Consider the following 19,455-nt stretch of genomic DNA (forward strand, 5'->3'; position numbering starts at 1 on the left):
CACTAATACACACTTCAAGTGATAGAGATGAGAGAAAGAGGTTCAAATACCATATAATATTCAACATTGCAAAAAAAAAAAAAAAAAAAAAAATCCTATATAAATAAAAAAATCTGAAAGAAGTTATGTCATCATGATGTCGGGTGTCATTCTCTCACTATATTCTCTCTACTCCGCAAGTGGATGAGTTGAAGCAAATAGTATAACGATGAGTAGGGTGTCGTACCCACGAGAACTAACTTTTGACGTCTACTCTAATTGATTTAACCTTAACCTAACACATACATTGGTATAGTTATTAACAATGACTTCAACTTTAATGAAAATTAATTTACTAATCAAAGATGCAACTAAAATAATTTCTTCAATTCAAAACTCACAAAGCTAAGGCACTAGGGTTTGTGAATCCACCGCCGGCCTTCTATGATTCAATTGTTCATTACTCGGATCTTGCTATTCCTTATTTTAGGTTGAAAATCGATGATCAAATTACAACCAAAAGCCTCTCTCGATGGTTATTCGATTCTATGTATATATATGAGATTAATTATTTCTAGTCAACTTTCGAATATATAAACATGCATTCAATCACAGTGATCATCACAAAATGATTTCACAGGGCATAGCGGTATCTCTACCTATTATAGGACCCTACGTTATTTGTTACCATGTCTAATCTGTATTGAATCTCTCGAAAGCAATACAAATCACAAATACGTTTCAATGGTGATCATGCATCAAAACGGCATTATGAACATAACAAACAATCAACTCGAATGAATAAGAAAATAGCAAATTGAGTAACTTTAAATCAAACCGTTAGAAGTCGAGATTTTATCATTCATCCTAGCTATAAACACTTAGCAATACATTCTTACAATTAAAAGAAAAAGAAAAGAGTCGGAATTCATAGCAGAGATTGAGAAAGAAAAAGAAAAATATAACCAAAAGTATAGTCTTCAAGTTGTCTTCTTTTACCCCTTTAATTTTCCGTCGACTCCCCTTCTAAGAACTCTCCCAAAACTCCAAGATGGAGCCTTTATATAGCCATCTCTAGGGTTTTCGAGTCGTGTTCTGTGAAAACTCTCGTTCCCCATTAAATTGGACGAAGACGGGTTGACATCGCGCTTTAAATTGAAGTTCAGAACCCTACCATGGTATGTTTGTTGCGGCAGACCCGTGAGCTCCAGAAAGCAATTCCTAAAGCGGTCTTACAGCGGTATGCATATTGCCGTAAGACCGTGAAATTCATAAACTAACTCTTACAGCGGAATGCATACCGCTTTAGGCCACTAGATTTCTTCTTTAGCCTCTTTCTTTTTCGCCTTCCATTTTTCGCTCTTGTTCCACTTTCACTTTCTCCACCTCATTTCGAGTTGATAGCTGACCATGCCTTCAAGTTTTATTTCCACTCCTATCATGCACCGAAATCGTCCATTTTTGTTCCATGAACGCTTTGCATGTTACCTATATTGACAATATTGAGCCCAAAATAAGTAGCAATCATGTTTATTGAATATTTAAATGCTAAGCTTGGATAACTAAATATAGGGGGATGAAATATTAAAAGTGATTTTCTTATTCTACTTGAGATTTTACATTCAATGATATCTTTTTTAATCATTTAACCTATATAAATGAAAACCACCAAAAAAGACTTAACAAATAGAATGCTTGTGCAACACACATCAAGATGACTTTGAGTGCCATTGTTTGACATGCGCATTGCACTTTCATGGAAGTGCTTGTACCGTGTTTACTCGCCACGGCTTTCTTTGTATGTTAGTTTAACACTGAACATCTAGGAAATGAATATTGGCAAGACAAGGATGCAAAGAATAGTGAACTTTTTATTGTACAAGCTTGAGAGCGCCTGAGGCCATAACCATATGGCCCTTATCCTGTTCATTTGATATTTTTATGCTTGTTTCACAAAACAAGTTTACCCATGCCTTTCACTCTTCTTTCTTGAATCCTTATTGCAGCGAGAACGATGGCAGAAGCCTGTTTTGCGACGTTTGCAGGTTAGCTTGATCATATGTCTGGATTTTGTTATTTGGTTATATATTAAGTCAGATTATTGATTTAATTTCTTTTTATCATTATTCTTATGTAGGAAATTGAGTTTGACATCTCAGTTCTCATCTTGTTCCTCTTCTTCATTCTATCAAAACACTAGGCTCTTTTAGTAGAAGAATTTTGTTAAATCCTTGTGGCAAAGTAAACTCTGTAGTTTTAACAAGTAGATTGCATTCATATGATTATTGGCTTGGATTCATTTTTGTTTCAACTTAATTCATAAATTTAATTCTGTTAGTGACTTAGTGGCTGGTCGACAAATGGTATTTATTAGTTGTAAATTATGCTGTTATGGTTGTTTCCATGCATTCTATCTTGCAACACTGTTAACAACAATGACAACATATCAAGCCTTAATCCCTAGGTGGGGCTGACCGCATAAATTCTAGATCACAATCATCTCTATCTATGGCTTTATCTTCTGTAAGGACCATAAAACTCATATTGTATCTAAGAGTTTGTCACACCCTTAGAGATGAGCTAGGGTATGAAAGGAAGATCAAGAATATTAAGAGAAGAACTTGAGGGAGAGAACAGTTGGGAGGGAGATAACAACAAGAAGATAAGGGAGGAGATCACCGAGAGAGAGAGAGAGAGGGAGAAATATTATAGAGAAACAGAATATTCAATTCATTCTCATTATGCCTTCTTCCTACAGTTGAGGCAATATATATATATATATATATAGCTTCACTTTAGCTACTAGACAAAGCTCTCTAACCACTTAAGCTATAAGACAAAAAGGGAAAAGAAAAAAAGAGAAAAAATATCCTAACAAACTATTACAACCCTATTACAATGATGCCCTTCTATTGCTCCCAAGATCATGACAATTTCCTCCGCTTTAAAACATTTCTTGTCCCCAAGAAATGCCAAACCTCCATAGCTTCTCATCTACCTTTTTCCTTCTCTTCCATAGGTTGGATGGGGAAATTTTGAAAATTCTTTGCATGCATAACAAATTTGTAGTAGTTCTCATGTACACCTTGACTGGAACCCAACCAAAATCAATCACTCTCCGTTGGTCAAAGTGAACAGCTGAAATTTTTCGGTTGTTGTCCTTACCAACTTTTCCCACCATAGTTTCTTTAATGTGGACCGGTACACGTATAGAAGATTGGCTAACTGTGACCCTAGTTTCCTTTATATTGACTGAATTTTCAGTCATAACCCCCTGATTCCATATAAATGATTCAACAACTCCTTTTTTCTTGTGCTTGCTGGAATATCCCTCTACTTGAACTTCTTTTGCAAAAAGATCAAATGGTCCCTTTGCATCTGCTGCCCCAGCAACCTGACCATAGCTCATGTTCCGCCCACTGTTGCCCCCCACCGACTATATTTCCCATTGAACCTATAATTCGAGATCCTATATTTCCAAGAATTGGAGATACTCCTATTCCTGAAACAGCACCTCGGTTACCAATTGTAGCATAGGTTGGAAGACTCCCAGGAATAGAACCACCAACTCCATTTGTGCCACTACTATATCCAGGGCTTCCAACAACACTCATTCCACCTTTGTTTGTCACCCCTGAATGACCATGTGAGTTGCCGTGAGATATTTGAGAAAGGGCAATAGGGAGATTGTTTGAGGAAAAACAACCACAAGAAAGGCTTCCAGCTCCACTTGAAGGAACATTAAAGCTCCCATGTATGTTGTGCAACCCTTGAATGGTTCTTGTGTGACAAAAAACAAGGGATGCAGCACCAGATTGAGCAAAGAAAGATGTAGCAAAAGACCTCCCAGTACTCTCTAGAATATTTGAAGTCGATCCATTCAGAGATGACTGATTTTGGCAAGAGAACATAACTAGGGGTGTACACGGTTCGGTCTGACCAGTTTTGGGCTAAGAAAATTCGCCGAACTGCACATGCGGTTTGCACCTATAAGCAAACTGACTTGTCTGACTTGGTGAGGAGAAACCGCACTGCAATCTGCGGTGCGGTGCGGTTTCCGCGGTTTGCTGGAAATGCAACAACTCTCAATCTAGTTCACCATCACCAACCTTCCACACACGCTCATCGACTAAGATTTACTCCAAATAATAAAAGCTTTGAACCCATCTTATTTTAGTCAGGATATTGCAGTACCTTGATCGAAATGGCGTCGTGAGCTGGTTTGGTGCAGCGAGCGGCGGGGGTCGGTTCGTCGCAAGCTTCGTCACTCTCGCTTCGGTTGGTGCCTGGGTGCGGCGGGTGGGTTAGGTCCATGTGCGTGGCAACGGCGGCCGGCGGGGGGATGGGTCGGTTCTTCGCAAGCTTCGTCGCTCTCGCCTCGGTAGTTGTTTGGGTGCGGTGGGTGGGTCAGGGCTAGGTGCTTGGCAGCGGCGGTCGGCGGGGGCATGGGTCCGTCGGTGAGAGACTTGGTGCGGCGAGGGCTGTGTCGCCGACGCCGACAGATGAAGAGGGGGAGAGAGATGAGAGACTTGGTGCGGCGGGGGCTGTGTCGCCGACGCCGACAGATGAAGAGGGGGAGAGAGAAGTGATTTGGGGATTTAGGGTTAGTGGGTTAAACACCCCCCTTCCCCCGGGCGGCTGCATTTTTGATTTTATATTTTAAATTATATATATATTTTAAATATAATTAAAATATAATACCTCCAAACCGCAGAAACCATGGTTTGAAGGTTTTTCTAACCGCATCGAACTGCCTCTTTAAAAAAACCGCGCGGTTTGGTGCGGGCGGTTTCTGTGGTCCACTGGTTTATTTGAACACCCTTAAACATGACCACTAAATTTTGTAGTTGATCTCTGAATTGAGTTCCTACTTCATCTATGATTCCATTCATCCTTCTCTCCAAGCCCCCCAGCGAGGAATCTAACTTCTGATCCATTGCCATGTGTTAATCCTAGGGTCATTGGATTAGTTTTCTTAGATAAGAATTCAACCACTCTGCACCTAGAAATCAAAACCAAACTACAGAAATAAGACAAAAATTTGAAGACAGAATTTAAATGAAGGAAAACAGAAAAGAAACAATCAAACCACAAGAAACTAAATTTTAACCTGGTTTGGATTGCACTAGTTGCAACCCTACATCCAGCCTTCAAATCTCCCCAAGAGCAGCCGATATCTTATTCAGAAACCGATCAGTACAACAACATGATTGATCATGCTCTTCCCTCTCTATCCCACCCAAATACAATTTTCTTGAAGATTACAAAGAACTTTCTTGAACAAAAGTCTTTCCTCTCACACACTGCACTCGAACATAGAGAATGAGAATGAATTGTGTTGCACGCACATCCTATGCCCTCTATTTATAGAGTAGGCGGATATCCCAACGAAGACATAAACATATTTACAGTTTAACCCCCCTACCCAACTATCACTAATTACAGATTGGGATATAGACTCTCATTTAATTCTTCATTAGCCCTCAAATGTATTGCTTTCACTGATTTTCTTATCCTATACTCGAGATAACTTTTTAACACCATGATTGCTTCATGGGTGTGATTGGATCCAATCTCAGGTAATTCCACTTGGGCCTGCAGATTAGTGATTGTCAAGTGGAATTGTTGCACTTGGGACTCAAGGCTCTTCATCCACGTTGCTTCCGCCATTGTTGATCTTGCAAAATTTTTCCAGTTCAGCAACCTTCAACTTGAATCGAAGCCACACCCAAGGATTAACTGCCTGGCTACGTTACTTCGACTCTAATGCAACCATGAAATTCACCAGGTCTGCTTTGCCTCTCAAAATTCTAATTAAGAGTTGTCGGGAAGTAACGGCCTATTAACGATCATAAACTAACCGTCAAGGAGTGTCGGAAACCCAACCGAGAGCTGCCTCTTGTTGCGTCTGCGGAAATTTGAACACCAACTGCTGGAATTCTACACTGGAATCACCTGGGTTGCTCGACTTCCTTGAGCGACTATGTTGTAACTAATGAGATTCTCTGGAATTGAGGATCAATCATTGTGGAAGGAGGTTGAGGATCATCGCTAAGATATAATGGCCAAGATCGCCTGGGTTTGCTTTCCTTTATCCCATGCAGCGACTTGTATCCAGCCACTAGGATAGCTAAAATTTTCACAAGTCGTAGAAATCGAGGCCTCGTTGTTGATTTCGAAATTCATGACGTCGGAAGTATCAACGTCTTGAGAGTTTGATGGTCTCTCGCTGCAACTCATGTGAATTGCCTCCCAAGTTTGAAGTTTGAACTGAGAATTATCGAAATCACATCCGTGGTCAATATTCGGCTTCTCCTCCAAAATTCAATCTAAGAGACGCTCACCCGCTTCGAAATTGCCATTGGATTAGCTTCGCCTAGCAACCAACGTATACTTATTGGAGCTACTGGATCGTACTTGCTCTATAGTCGCCTCCTTGAGCCGCGATTGTAGCAGCCGAAGTCTGTGGATTTTGTCGCAGCTAAGAAAGTTTGTTAGAATCCACGAATCATTACTCAATCAATTCCAACGAGTGTTGTTGGAATCTATTTACTGAAATTGCATGAACCACAACTGAAGAACGACCACTTTGATATCATTTATCACATCCTTAGAGATGAGCTAGGGTATGAAAGGAAGATTGAGAATATTAAGAGAAGAACTTGGGGGAGAGATCAGTTGGGAGGGAGAGAACAACAAGAAGATAAGGGAGGAGATCACCGAGAGAGAGAGAGAGAGAGAGAGAGAGAGAGAGAGAGAATATTCAATTCATTCTCATCACGCTTTCTTCCTACAATTGAGACAATATATATATATAGCCTCACTTTAGCTATCAAACAAAGCTCTCTAACCACCTAAGCTACAAGACAAAAAGAGAAAAATATCCTAACAAACTATTGCAACCCTATGACAATGATGCCCTTCTATTGCTCCTAGGGTCATGATAGAGTTTCTATACATTCTGTCTTGCAATACTCTGGTTGGGTAAAGTATGTAAGAAGTGAAATTTGTTTCCGTCATTTTTCTTTATTCATGGTCTTGCATCTGTAATCTATAATATTACTGCTATGGTGTGATCTAGTCAAATACTGTGCTGTGCTGCAAGAACAACAGATTTTCAGGAATCCATTACTGGATTTGCTGAGACAAGTCTAAGTAATGGACCAATTTACTGCAACTCTTTTCGTAGCTTTACAGCTGTGTTAATTGATCAAGACATGGACAAAGTGTTTAACTCTTGACATAAAAACTTAAGATTGCAAGTTTATACCTGGATGTCATCCCTACGAAGTTATATTCTGAGTTAGTTATAAAGTGTTAAATTCAGGAATAAACCCATATTCCAAATACAAAAGGAATGAGGAAAAAAGGGAAGTTATCTCTTTTCTACCTTCTCTTTTTTTGAGTGTTAAAATAACTTTTATAGTTATATTATGAGTTAGTCATAATAATAATCCATTTCTTGCACTGCAAAATCTGGAAAATAAATGCAATATTATCTTGGAAGAAGTTCATATATTCTTTATGGTTTCTGTTCTTGTAGCAATAATGAAATTGCTCATGGAATTACAGTTTTAAATTGTGAAATCTGTCTCATGTCTGGCTGAATCTATTGCCGGCAAAGGTGATATATTTAGAAAGAGGCTTGATAAATCATCTTGGGAGGGTGAGTGATAATCAAGATAACTCATTTTTGAAAGTTGATGAGTGTGTGGGGCATGAGAGAGAGTATTGATGCGTTAGAATGATTAGAGAAGACAATTTTGTAAATTGATGTTAGTATGCTTCAGAGGCCCTTTTGACTACTAATTTTTTTTTTTTCAATATTCTTTGTCTGTGAGTTCAAATATGTTCAACTTTATTAACATGTGCATGTTGTGTCTTTGCATAATTTCCTTCTATATATTAATGGTTGCATGAATTTTAGTTTCAACTGCACATGGTAAGCTAATTCCACATCTAATAATCTTTTTCTGCAGCCGCCACCACCAGTTAATGATACCAACCCATACAATGTGTTTAGGCCAAGGGAGAAAGCCCACAAACTCCATACAAGAAGGGTAAGTGGCTGACCTAGTCTTCTAATGGCTTTACAGGGTGAACTTTCTTGTCACTTAATAAATTTGTGAACTATGAGGCTTAAATTTTATATTGATAGTATTCTATGCCTCTTCTTTTCTTGTTAGATGCAAAGGAGGGAAAACAACGTGCAGTCCTTTGAAAAGCTTCGCCAGGTGAGTTGATGATTGTTTCACTTGTTCATTTATGCACACTAGTTATACTTTCTGTTGTATCACTTGTACAGCCGAATGGTTTTTAAGAATCCAGGGGCTTTCTGTTTGGTATTTAGACAAGTATCTTTCACTATCTTCTTGCTCTCTCTTGCCATCTGAGAGTAGGCTAAATTCTGGGAGAGGCTATTAGGAGCCTTTCTCAGGAGCCAGTTAGTTAATTTTCCTTCCTCTGTTTGAATTTTTAAGCTGTGTGTTCTGCTTTATTAATTTGGTTGATAATTAGTTGTACTCTGTATATATACTGTTTGCTCCCTAACCAGAAAGTTGTGCATGTACTTTACTGGTCTTCATGATATGAATTCCATTCCTTTTATATGGCAATACCAGTTATAGTTATTCTCAGGCTTGAGAATTATGTTAACAAGTACTCATGTGTCACCTGTTTAATTGGAATCAAGTATTTGTGTTCTTGCTTGTGTGAGAGTGGTACTATTTTCTTTTGAACATTCTGCTTTAATTTCCATAGGAAAATGCTATTTCTTATGTACTAGCTAATTCTGCATTTGTACCCCTCTCTTTTGAAGCGACCCCATAGAAGTAGAAAATGTATAAGCTGTTTTTAATCATGAAATTGTTTTATTGGAGATATTCTGTTTTTATTTCCACTCATGCATATTAAATACATATCTCATGTTAATTAGATTGGCATCGTATTGTTATTGGTAGCTGCCATGTACATGGGCTTCCTAACTTAATTTCATTTCTTTAGTTTTTCTTTTTAACTTCGAAGTGATAGAAAAGTGGACTAAGCAACAGTTGTGAGCAAAAGTACTGGTGATAAGGCTGTAGATCTTTAATTGATCTTTTAAAGTTTTGTCATGCTGTTTAGGGTGTTGTAGCTGTGCTGGACATGGCATGCCATGGTTTTGGTTGTGCACTGATACTGCATTCATTCTTCGCACTTGGTTCTTGTGGAACTTTTCACAAGTTCTCATTTTAGAGATTTATGCTTGAATATTATAACAAGAACATGAATGATATCCTGTTGATCTTGCATGATTACATGATTTCCTGTTCAAGAAAGACGTTCACCTCATTATTTTGAGGATCTAAACTGTGTTGGTATCATACATGGGTGGAGTGCGCATGCTGTTAGCCTGTTACCTCATCCTATTGGTTATATCCTCTATATCATCTATCACACAAAAAAATTAATATAAAATAGAAGCTATATATTGTTTTTAAGTCTTCTATTCTTTCCAGTTTGTGATATTATTAATAATTCTACATCATACTTGTCCTCCCACATTATTGATACTGATCTAGTTCATTTGTTTCGAATTCATATCTGTAGGTGAGACGCAACCTGGACCAAGCCAAGACACTACTTGAGGCTTTAATCAAGGTGATCCTTCCTTTTCAATGTACTGTCTGAGTTCAGATTACAGTTGGTGATGAAAAAATTTTGCACTCATTGCCTAACAAGATAACTGTGCAGAGAGAAGAGAAAAAACGAGAAGTCATGGAGAGTGAAGTCAGCCTCCAAAGGATACAAATGAAATATAAGGTATGCATGGGATGTTTTCTTCATGTTGGAGATTGAACTAATCTATTTTATGTTGCTGGTAAAATTATCAAGTTGTTTTTATCTAAAAACTATCTATTGAGGATAATTCAGGAGTTTTAACATATTAATCTAGAGACAAAATATTGGGCCTGAAAACAGTATTTCTTACCTTTTCATGGTTGTATATAATGACCTTAAATGTTTTTTTACTGCATCACATAAGAAGGTTATTTACATAGACTTTGGTCATGCTCTGCATCATATCAGGACATGCAACAAACTCAATAGGTTGATATATGAAACACATACATGTCCTGAAGAATGCACGTCAGTACAACGTTATTGTAGATATTTCATGCCAATATAACCTTTGTATTATCAGGATATCTTTATTTCTCTTGCTATTTATTTTTGGTGTTAGAGGTGGGGCTTGGGGGCGGGCTAGATAGCATTGTTACTTGAGTGAATATTCAGTATATTGGGCTTTTGGGGAGCCCAGATATGGTCCTTGGCCCATACATGTGAGATTCTTATACAGAAGTTTAGTTTATTTATAGAATATTCTGGGGCAGATTTCTTTTGAGTTGGGCAGCTGTCTTCAAGATGGATCTTTTCATTTATCCACCTGCCTTGAGTTTTTATGTTATGATTTCTGCCTAAGCAAGTATTATTTATTTATCTAATTCTGTAAGTTTTTGTTGTTTGGACAGTTTCATATTTTTTTTTTTTTTTCCAAATATTTGGTCAGCATCTCTAGAATTGACTGGTGAGCGTATCTTTATTTGTTTCAGCATGAAACTGAGCTCCTAGAAGACAGCTTGACCTTGCCTGGATTGCCATCCTTCCCTGGCAAGTTTGGTTCGAGCGAGGAGGAATTTGTGGACTCAGATGATGTTGCAAATAGCTGTCAGCATACCCGACCTGCTGCTCCTTATACAGACCCCAAGCTGATGGCCGGTACTGCAGCCAGCATGAAACGGGATTTGAGACGGCAGAATGCTCCCAATGGATGGCTTCATAAATTGGTAAGGCACCTTTTTATTTGGCCCAAAAACCTTCCTTTTCACTTCTGCCTTCTTCCACTTCTTACTGCTTGGGGAAATCATGGCTAATTTCTGGGAAAACGTTTGGAAACATTTTGTTGCTACCCTAACCATCACTGAGTCAATTCCATTGCTAGTGAACGTTTGAAATTGTTTCAAACCGGTAACAAGAGGAAAAAGGTTGATTGAATATCATACCGGCGATGCTTTTGCTTTTTCTCATTACATAACACAACAAGTACTTGATGCATCCAGTGGAATCAATGCAGGATCCGCGTGAACCAATTATGGCATTCACAAAACCTCTAGTCCCAGGGAAGTTGGCAGCTGCCGGCATTGTGCCACCTTCAGACCCCTCACCGATGAATGGTGGATCAGGGCATACGTTTACCTTTCATGGGAGGATGGGCCGGGGGGGACGGCTAATATTCGACAGAAGGACTCCGTTCATGCATACACCATTCGACACCGGCAACTGATTTTACATACCTGTAAAGCCTCGGCCTCCTACCATAATTGACCGACTGCAGGCCCTCGAAAGTGATTTGAGTTTCGTCTTTGCAGTGGTGAGGCGTAGAGAATTTGTGAGATTAGTGAATACCCCGGGGGAGGCCCTACCTATAATGGGCATTTGATTCAGAGGCATGGAGGCTGCTCCCACCATTAGCTTTGCCAATGAAAAAATAGTTTTGTCTTTGCTATATTTCAAATCCCTCAAGGGCAAGCATAAGGAGAAGCATGCCTTTTGCTTTGCCTCTGCCCATTTGTACAATTATTACATCCTGTTGTTATCTTTGTTCCTAAAAGTAAATTAAATTAATTCTCTCTCTCTCTCTCTCTCTCTCTCTCTCTCTGTGGTTTGTGGAGAGCATGCATGGACTGCAGTACTGCAGTTTCAGTGAAGCCAGTTTGTTGCCTACACATGAATGGAACTGAACTTTCCACTTCTTTGCAGGAAGTTTGTTCAACAAATTGATACGCGATGCAGATCAAGAAGCAGGGGGGAAATGATTTGAAACTTGTTTTGCTGAAACCAAGTACGGACAATTGTACCCACAAAAAAGAGGGTTCTTTAGATGGCCTTGATATGGCTAATAGACTTTTTCAAGTATTGCATAGATGGGTTTAAAACATGCTCTGTGAAGCTGCTTTTCCTCTCTCTCTCTCTCTCTCTCTCTCTCATTGATAAATCACAGTTCTTTGACTTGCAAGTGGTTTGCCTTAAAAAGTGAATACAAAATCTCGATATAGTTTGTGAAAAATGCAAAATCATAGGGCCGTTGGTAGGCCTTTAGTTTATTATTTCCTTTTTCCACTATTTTGACGATGAAAATAGCAAATGGTGTTTGGTTGTTCATTTTTCATTTTTTAAAATTTTGAAAATAATGAGTTCCATTTAGCATTCATTTTTCCCTTCTCTCACCAATTCGCCTTTGAAAATCCGACATGGTTGGAATGTTATAAGAGTGGTCATATTGGATTGTTACCATCTAGTGTTGATTTTTAAAAAGAAAGTTTTTAATGATATTATTTTTTTTTTTATTTGTAGACGTTAATAAGAGCAGGAGAGTATTTTATTTTTTGGGAGAAAGTTAAAAACAAAATAAAATAAAAAATAAATACGGCACGACACCTTTTACCCAGAAAAAGAAAATATAATCTTACAAATTGCAAGAGAAACTATAATCCATTAAAAATTTGTTTTATAAAGATCCTACTTGGAGGGACATGGTACTGAACCCAATGGCCCTAAAAGCAGAACCCACAATGCTTTCTGTTGACTGGCGGCGGCTGGGGTGCCCTTCATCCTCCTGGTAAGTCTTAATTCACAGAATTCTTATTCATAGTCATTCCCCTTTCCTTTATTTATTAGGGAATCTAATCTCCATTGCCATCTCTACAAACCATGGCAAAAAGGGAGAAGAGAGAGAAAAAGCAGAGGAAAAGGATGGGAGGAAAGTGGAGCCAACTGGCAGTTACTTTGTTCGTTACTTGTCTACCTCATCTTTATTCTTTACTTTCAGAGCATTTTGTTCTTTTCCTCAGCTCTTACATAATCCATCCAATTGCCATTTCACGGCAACCTCTCACCCTTTTTGCATAACAAATACATGTATATGTTCCTTTTACTTTCTTCTGCATCTTCATTTTGGCTGGCATTGCCTTCAAAGTTGCTGCCATATCTGTGACGCTGCAGCATTAGCATTGCCTGGAAATGGCAGAAGAATCGCGTTCTTTGGAGTATACTCCAACGTGGGTAGTTGCTGTTGTTTGCTGTGTCATTGTCTTCATCTCTCTAGTTGTTGAGAGAGGCCTTCACCGGCTTGGAAAGGTATTAAAATAGTCACATATCTCTGTTTAGTGTTTACTGATTGATTCTTCACAGTTTATGAACTTAATATCTCTCTGTCTTGATTTGTTTTGGCATCCAGTTTTTGAAGCAACACAATCAGGATGCTTTATTTGAGGCCTTGCAGAAGTTGAAAGAAGGTTTTAGCATTTGATGCCTCTTCATTTCTTCTCTCTTTATATCTTTCCTTTGATGATATGAATCAATGGGATTTGAAACTTCTTTCAATGCCTCAGACAGTTGGAGGAAGCTTCAAGAAAGAGATTGATTAAAAGACAGTGAATTTCATTGTTTCTTCTTAATCCACCTTTTCTTATTCTTCTTCTTCTTTTGTTCTACCAGAATTGATGCTGTTGGGATTTATTTCCCTTCTATTAACAGTCTCCCAAGGCCTAATAAGCCACATGTGCATCCCTATTGATCTCGCCTCTCACATGCTTCCATGCGAGTTGAAAACTGCTGCCCATGGCCCTGGGAATGAACATGAACTGTATTTCCAGCACACCACGACACATGGAAGGCGGCTTTTGGCAGGGAGTACTGGTTCTGACCATTGTTCACGCAAGGTATCTCTCTGTAATCAGCTCATTTTTCCCCCCCAAGGAAATAGTTGAATTAGTAGTGCTCTTCTCTTCTGTCAAAACATTTCTGAAAATGAAATTGAAAAAAGAACCATCAAATGCACCTCCAAGCCATAAATGTGATCTTCTCAATACTCTTAAGAGATATGCATGTAGATTGATGGCTTGCACTGGCAATATTTATATGAGTAACTTATAGCCTTTCTGGCTTCCAAACTAGGACTGATTGAAACTGCTTTCTTCTTCTTCTTCTTCTTCTTCTTCTTCTTCTTCTTCTTCTTCTTCTTCTATTTTCTTTTCTTTTTATGTTCCATCAGGGACAAGCATTAATTTTATATTCATGCAACTAGATACTAATTTTATCAACTGATCATAATTATGTATTTCCTCTACTCAGGGAAAGATTCCACTGTTATCCTTAGAAGCATTGCACCACCTGCACATCTTCATCTTTGTATTAGCAGTTGTTCACATGTTTTTTTGCGCAACGACGATGGTCCTTGGAGGGGCAAGGGTAATGTATTTTCTGCTTCAACTTCAGCGCATTTTGTATGTGTCTATAAATTCAGATTTCCCTAATGTCCCTTCTATTCTCTCTTTTCCTTTCAATGTTAAAAAGCCCCTCTGCCAGACACATGTTTGTTGAGGCTGCAGTTATCTAGCCTATTTCAGAGCCATTTTCTACTTCTTTTCTTTTCATTGTTGCTCAAATTTTGTAGTTCTTTTCAAAGTTGAATGCATAATTGCTCCATCGAAGATCAAACAAATTGTTTTCCATCAATCTGATGACATGCATTTTGGTTCCTCCTTCCTGCAGATACGTCAGTGGAAGTTCTGGGAGGATTCAATTAGAAGAGAGATAACCGAAACACACACTGGTAAACCTAAGCTCCAAACTTTGTATATGTTGAATGTGCTTTCAGCTTACAGAAATGAGGGAATCCAGTAAATTCCTTCTGGTTTCAACCTAATTGAATGAAGTTAATCCTTTGTAGCTCACACACGATCACACGTTCGCCATCATCATCTGTTCATCCAACGCACATATGGACATTGGAGAAAGTATGCGGTTGTGAGTTGGATGGTGAGTTTGCAAATACATATATATATATATATATGTATGTATATTTTTTTTTTTGCTAAGTAGTCATTCTAGCTTGAGTTTGATGTAGCTTAAGAGTGCTAATTATTAACTTGATTGTGTGAAATGACCCTAAATTTATTGCTTTCCAGCTGCATAACTATCTTCCTATTTTAACTCAATTACACTGATAATTACTAAATATTGTCACAAGATAAGGTATTACATACAATTGAGAGAAGAAGCTGATGGATTCAGTTTCTACTACTCCCTTGTTATTTAGGTGCGAAACACCCTTAAATTTAAAATTACGTGTCACCATTTGAAAAGAAAAATATTTCAAATATTAATAGTACTGTCAGCTGAAAAGTTAAAACAACTAAATTTGATGGAAAACAAAGAATACAGAAATAACCTATACTTCTAGTTAAGGATTGCTCAAAAGGCTTTGACAAATATAACTTTTCTTTCTTTTTGGTGTTAACTAGCCTAAGCATGCATTTAGTCAATTTTCTTTCTATTACTCAATTTAAGTATGATTTGTTGCGTTAATCCTGATAGTTCAGAACTAACAATAGTGCATCTTTGTTATGACTTTTTATTGTTCCTATACATTGTTCATCAATTAGTTGCATAGTTTGCTTTTGGGGAGTTGTATAGAACAAGATGGCTTTTCCTGTGTTTTAATCACTTGTTTCTTCCAAGTGATCTTCGAGCAATGCGGTGGCTCTTCCTATGTTCTAACACTTTTGATTCTTCTGAGTCTTGTTTTGTAGATGTCATTCTTCAAACAGTTCTACAACTCAATCTCAAAGTCAGACTACATTGCGCTTCGAACAGGGTTCATAAAGGTACATTCCCATTACTTACTACCATACAGTTATCTCTTTTATTAATTTCATACACTGCTGAAAGCATCAGTTACAGATTATGATTTTCATATAGGCGCATTGCCCTTCAATGCCTGAATTTGATTTTCACGAGTACATGTTGCGGACGCTAGAGATTGACTTCAAAACTGTAGTTAGCATAAGGTAAACTAACACACTTCAGCTGTTGCTCCCAACTTCTAAGACCCGGCTAATTTTTCAACTTTACTCTTCAGCTGGTACTTGTGGCTTTTCGTCGTGGTCTTTCTGCTAATTAACATCGAAGGTACTCACCCTTCCTGTCGCTTCACTCTGCCATTCACCATTTTCATATCAACAACAAGAGTGACAACACGAAGCCTTGTCTAAATCTTCCCTCCTATCTGTGAACCCAAAATTTGCAGGCTGGCATGCATATTTCTGGATGTCTTTTCTGCCCTTAGTAGTAAGCGAATTCCTTTCCTTTTCAAGTTTAAGTTAATCCTTACATTATGAAGAATCGATAAAGAGTAACACGAGTTTAGCCTGTTTGCAGCTGCTGCTTCTTGTTGGTGCCAAGTTAGAAGTTGTAATTATGCGCTTAGCTGAAGATTTTGCAGAAGAAATCAAGCAAAACGACCATGAAGCACAATCAGTGCACCCTTCTGATAAATATTTTTGGTTTCAGAAACCCCAGCTTGTTCTTTATCTGATCCACTTCATTCTGTTCCAGAATTCATTCGAACTCGCATTCCTCTTCTGGATCTTGGTAAGCGAACCCTCTCTGTTCTCCATGATAAGTACCGGCGCCTTCTGACAACTAATCGTCTTCTCTACAGACCACATACGGATTTCATTCGTGCATTATGGAGAAACTAGGCTTCCTCATCCCAAGGCTTATCGTAGGGTACTGTATGAACTCCAAATCTTTTCATAAAATTCTTCATCTTGCAGTATCAGCCTCACTAAATTTCTTTGCTTGAGCAGGGTGATTGTTCAAGTGCTCTGCAGTTACAGCACCTTGCCTTTGTATGCCATTGTCACTCAGGTAAAAAACCCAACCCGGAAAAGAAAGAGAGGAATCTTTCCTTCAATTCAATGCGCTTTGATGATCGAGGGATTAAGGTTTGATATGTTGCTTTCTGTTAGATGGGTAGCGGGTTCAAAGAAGGCTTCTTCAAGGAACACTTTCGAGAACTTTTTCATCTATGGGTAGGAGAAGGAAGGGGAGGAAGAGCGGAGAATCACTCATCCCAGACTGTCAGAATGGAAGACGATCGAATTATTGAACAAACAGCTCTTGATCAAGTAACCACCGCATCAGTGATTGAGCTTTCTTGTCCTAAGCAAACTCAAACATCATCTCCTTAAGCCAGCTGAATTGTCTTGCTGATTGTCAATGGCAATCATGTACAGAAGAATAAGATTCTTCTTCTTCAAGATTACAGAAGAAGACATGGTTAATCTGTTCCATGATCTAACCATTTGTTAATGAAGTGCCATGCTCTCTTCTTCTTCTTCTTCTTCTTTCCCCACAATAGTCTCAAAAATCCATCTTTGTTGGTGGCTTATCACTAAATGAGGAAAAGGATGGTTGAGAAATTGGGTGAAATCATCCTGCAAAAGAACATTTAAATTGTAAAAAATAAAGGAAAGGTTAGTCTAAATACGATCTTCTCCGCGCTCTTGCATAACATTCAAAAAGTTAAAAAATTATGAATTGTTAAAAGAGTTTCAATCCCAGAAATCTTTAGCATAACGTAAGAAATTGTGGAGGAGAAAATTTTACTATTGATGTAAAGCAATTCATTCAACAAACTTATCACATTTGGGTGTTATTCAATTGAGAAATTCATTAAATTTTTTAATGTTTGGTAAAATATAATTTAACTGTTGTTTTATAACAGAAATTTTTCACAAAAATAATATTTTATACTTTAAAAGTCATATCAATTTATTCCTTACTATTAATTTTTTTTAAATATCTAAAATGCTACTTCCTCTAAATTGAAAAAAAAAAAAAAAAAAAAACTATTGATCCACCCTCCAAGACACTTAAAATATATTCATATAAGAATAAGAACACAGTAAATAACACCCACAAAACACAAGTTAAGTGGTTGGGTTATGATAAATTAGGATTTACACTAGTAATTCGTGTGTTTGATTCATTGTCTTGCACAGTGAGATAAAATCTATATCTACAATTTATCTCCTCTGTCAAAATTGAGGGCACAAGCGATGAGAAACCGCACAAAGACAGTAATCCCAAAAACATAATAAATAACTAATTTTATTTTATTTTAATTATCCCCACCAAAACTTTTGATCCCAAACATCGTCTAAAAGATGCAACTCAAACTCATCAAAATTTGAATGTTCCATTTAGAAATTTTAATGTAGGCTTAGTTTATGCAAGTAGATTTAGGAAATTAGAGACAAAATAAATTTAAAATTTTAAATGATAAAATTTTATAATTCAAGTAATTGTAAAGTTTAACATTTTAAAATTAAATTTATCTTCTCTCTTATTAATTGAGTATAAATAGATTTAAATCTATACAAAAAATTCAAATTCCATGAGAAAGCATAATGTTGTTCAAAACCCAAACAACCCAACCCGAGCTATTGAGTTGATTTGTTTTTTTTTTTTTAATTTGAGTTAAAGTAGGTTAGTTCAAATTATTTTAACAATTTTGGTGTGAATTGAGTTAAAATTAATAAAAATTTTAACCTAAACTAACTCAACCCAACCCAACCCAACCGATACATTTACTATAACTAATATTTTATAATATATTAATTATTTAATAAAATTCAAAATTGTTGAACAATTCATTCTTTTTTTAATATATTATGTACTTTTTACTCATTTAATTATGCATAATATAGTCATTTAGTAAAATTAAATTATAGACAATCATTTAACATAACTTGATAATTATTTTATAAACAATAATTAAAGAGAGCTTTATAGAATAGCCAACCTTACAAAAAACTAACACAACCATTACTACTTAGAAAAAGTGAGCTACTGATTCAAGTACAAGATATTATCATTATTGCTTGAGACAATTTGACATCCAACCCTAAGGCTTCGTTTGGCTATGCAGTTTGACCATTTTTAAGCTGTTATATAAGCTATTAAGAAAAATTAAGAGTGTTTTAATATATTTAAGAACGTTTACGCTGAGTAGCTTAAACGCTACTTCGATAACGTTTGAACAAAGCCACATGGGGGTAGCTTTTGCGAAAGCACTATTCTTTAAAAGCTGAGTTGACCGATTCATTTACGAATTTACCCTCATATATTCTTCCTATTTCCAACCCATACCCCTATCTTCTTCATCCTCTGCAACGCCATTCCCCCACCACTAAACCTTCTTCGATAGCCACAGTCGCGTTGTCCGCTGCAATCGCCCTCGCTGTCACCCCAGCTATTCTCGTCGCTCATCGTCCGTCGCCAGGGCCTATTGTTCGCCTTCTCTCACAGTCGCCGTCACCCCCATTTGTCAATCTCATTGCCTCTATTGTTGGTTCATTGTGTATGTGTACATATATATATATATAACATATATATTATAAATATTAATGTATGTTATATTAATATATTTAATTTTTTGTATTAAAATTTAATAATTTTATAATTTTATTCCTACTATTAAACAATATGTCTATTTTAGTCTTTTTATCAAATTCTGATAACTTATCAAATTTTACAAACCAAACACAAATATTCACTGATAACTTAAAAATATATCTATCCAAACAC

At 37.2% G+C, this 19,455-nt stretch overlaps 2 protein-coding genes and 1 non-coding gene across 5 annotated transcripts in view; all 3 read left to right on the forward strand.

Moving 5' to 3' along the window:
- Positions 1-11,652, forward strand: part of LOC127801400 (uncharacterized) — a 50,127-nt gene extending 38,475 nt beyond the window's left edge. The window contains exons 7-13 of the mRNA XM_052336503.1: positions 1,986-2,024; positions 7,959-8,039; positions 8,166-8,213; positions 9,568-9,618; positions 9,712-9,780; positions 10,572-10,805; positions 11,093-11,652. Coding sequence (XP_052192463.1) covers positions 1,986-2,024; positions 7,959-8,039; positions 8,166-8,213; positions 9,568-9,618; positions 9,712-9,780; positions 10,572-10,805; positions 11,093-11,302 — 732 coding nt within the window. The 3' untranslated portion in view covers positions 11,303-11,652. The remainder of the gene's footprint in view (positions 1-1,985; positions 2,025-7,958; positions 8,040-8,165; positions 8,214-9,567; positions 9,619-9,711; positions 9,781-10,571; positions 10,806-11,092) is intronic.
- LOC127802923 (small nucleolar RNA snoR35) lies at positions 3,761-3,841 on the forward strand. The gene has a single exon (XR_008023373.1). It is a non-coding gene; the product is annotated as a small nucleolar RNA snoR35 (small nucleolar RNA).
- A 131-nt stretch (positions 11,653-11,783) lies between the features above and the next one.
- Positions 11,784-17,366, forward strand: LOC127801398 (MLO-like protein 13). 3 transcript variants are annotated; one of them, XM_052336501.1, is made up of 16 exons: positions 11,784-12,637; positions 12,741-12,806; positions 13,021-13,155; positions 13,256-13,313; positions 13,516-13,739; positions 14,152-14,268; positions 14,572-14,632; positions 14,750-14,838; positions 15,612-15,686; positions 15,781-15,869; positions 15,941-15,990; positions 16,109-16,149; positions 16,240-16,452; positions 16,523-16,590; positions 16,671-16,731; positions 16,833-17,366. In XM_052336501.1, exons 3-16 carry the CDS (start codon positions 13,039-13,041, stop codon positions 17,052-17,054), a joined length of 1,485 nt encoding a protein of 494 aa, XP_052192461.1. In that variant the 5' UTR covers positions 11,784-12,637; positions 12,741-12,806; positions 13,021-13,038; the 3' UTR covers positions 17,055-17,366. The 3 variants fall into 3 exon arrangements, with proteins under 3 accessions (XP_052192461.1, XP_052192462.1, XP_052192460.1); XM_052336502.1 differs by lacking the exon at positions 12,741-12,806; XM_052336500.1 differs by lacking the exons at positions 11,784-12,637; positions 12,741-12,806 and having other exon boundaries at positions 12,838-13,155.
- The last annotated feature ends 2,089 nt before the right edge of the window (positions 17,367-19,455 follow it).

The sequence above is a fragment of the Diospyros lotus genome, chromosome 5, assembly GCF_014633365.1.
Source record: "Diospyros lotus cultivar Yz01 chromosome 5, ASM1463336v1, whole genome shotgun sequence".
Taxonomy (NCBI): Eukaryota; Viridiplantae; Streptophyta; class Magnoliopsida; order Ericales; family Ebenaceae; genus Diospyros; species Diospyros lotus.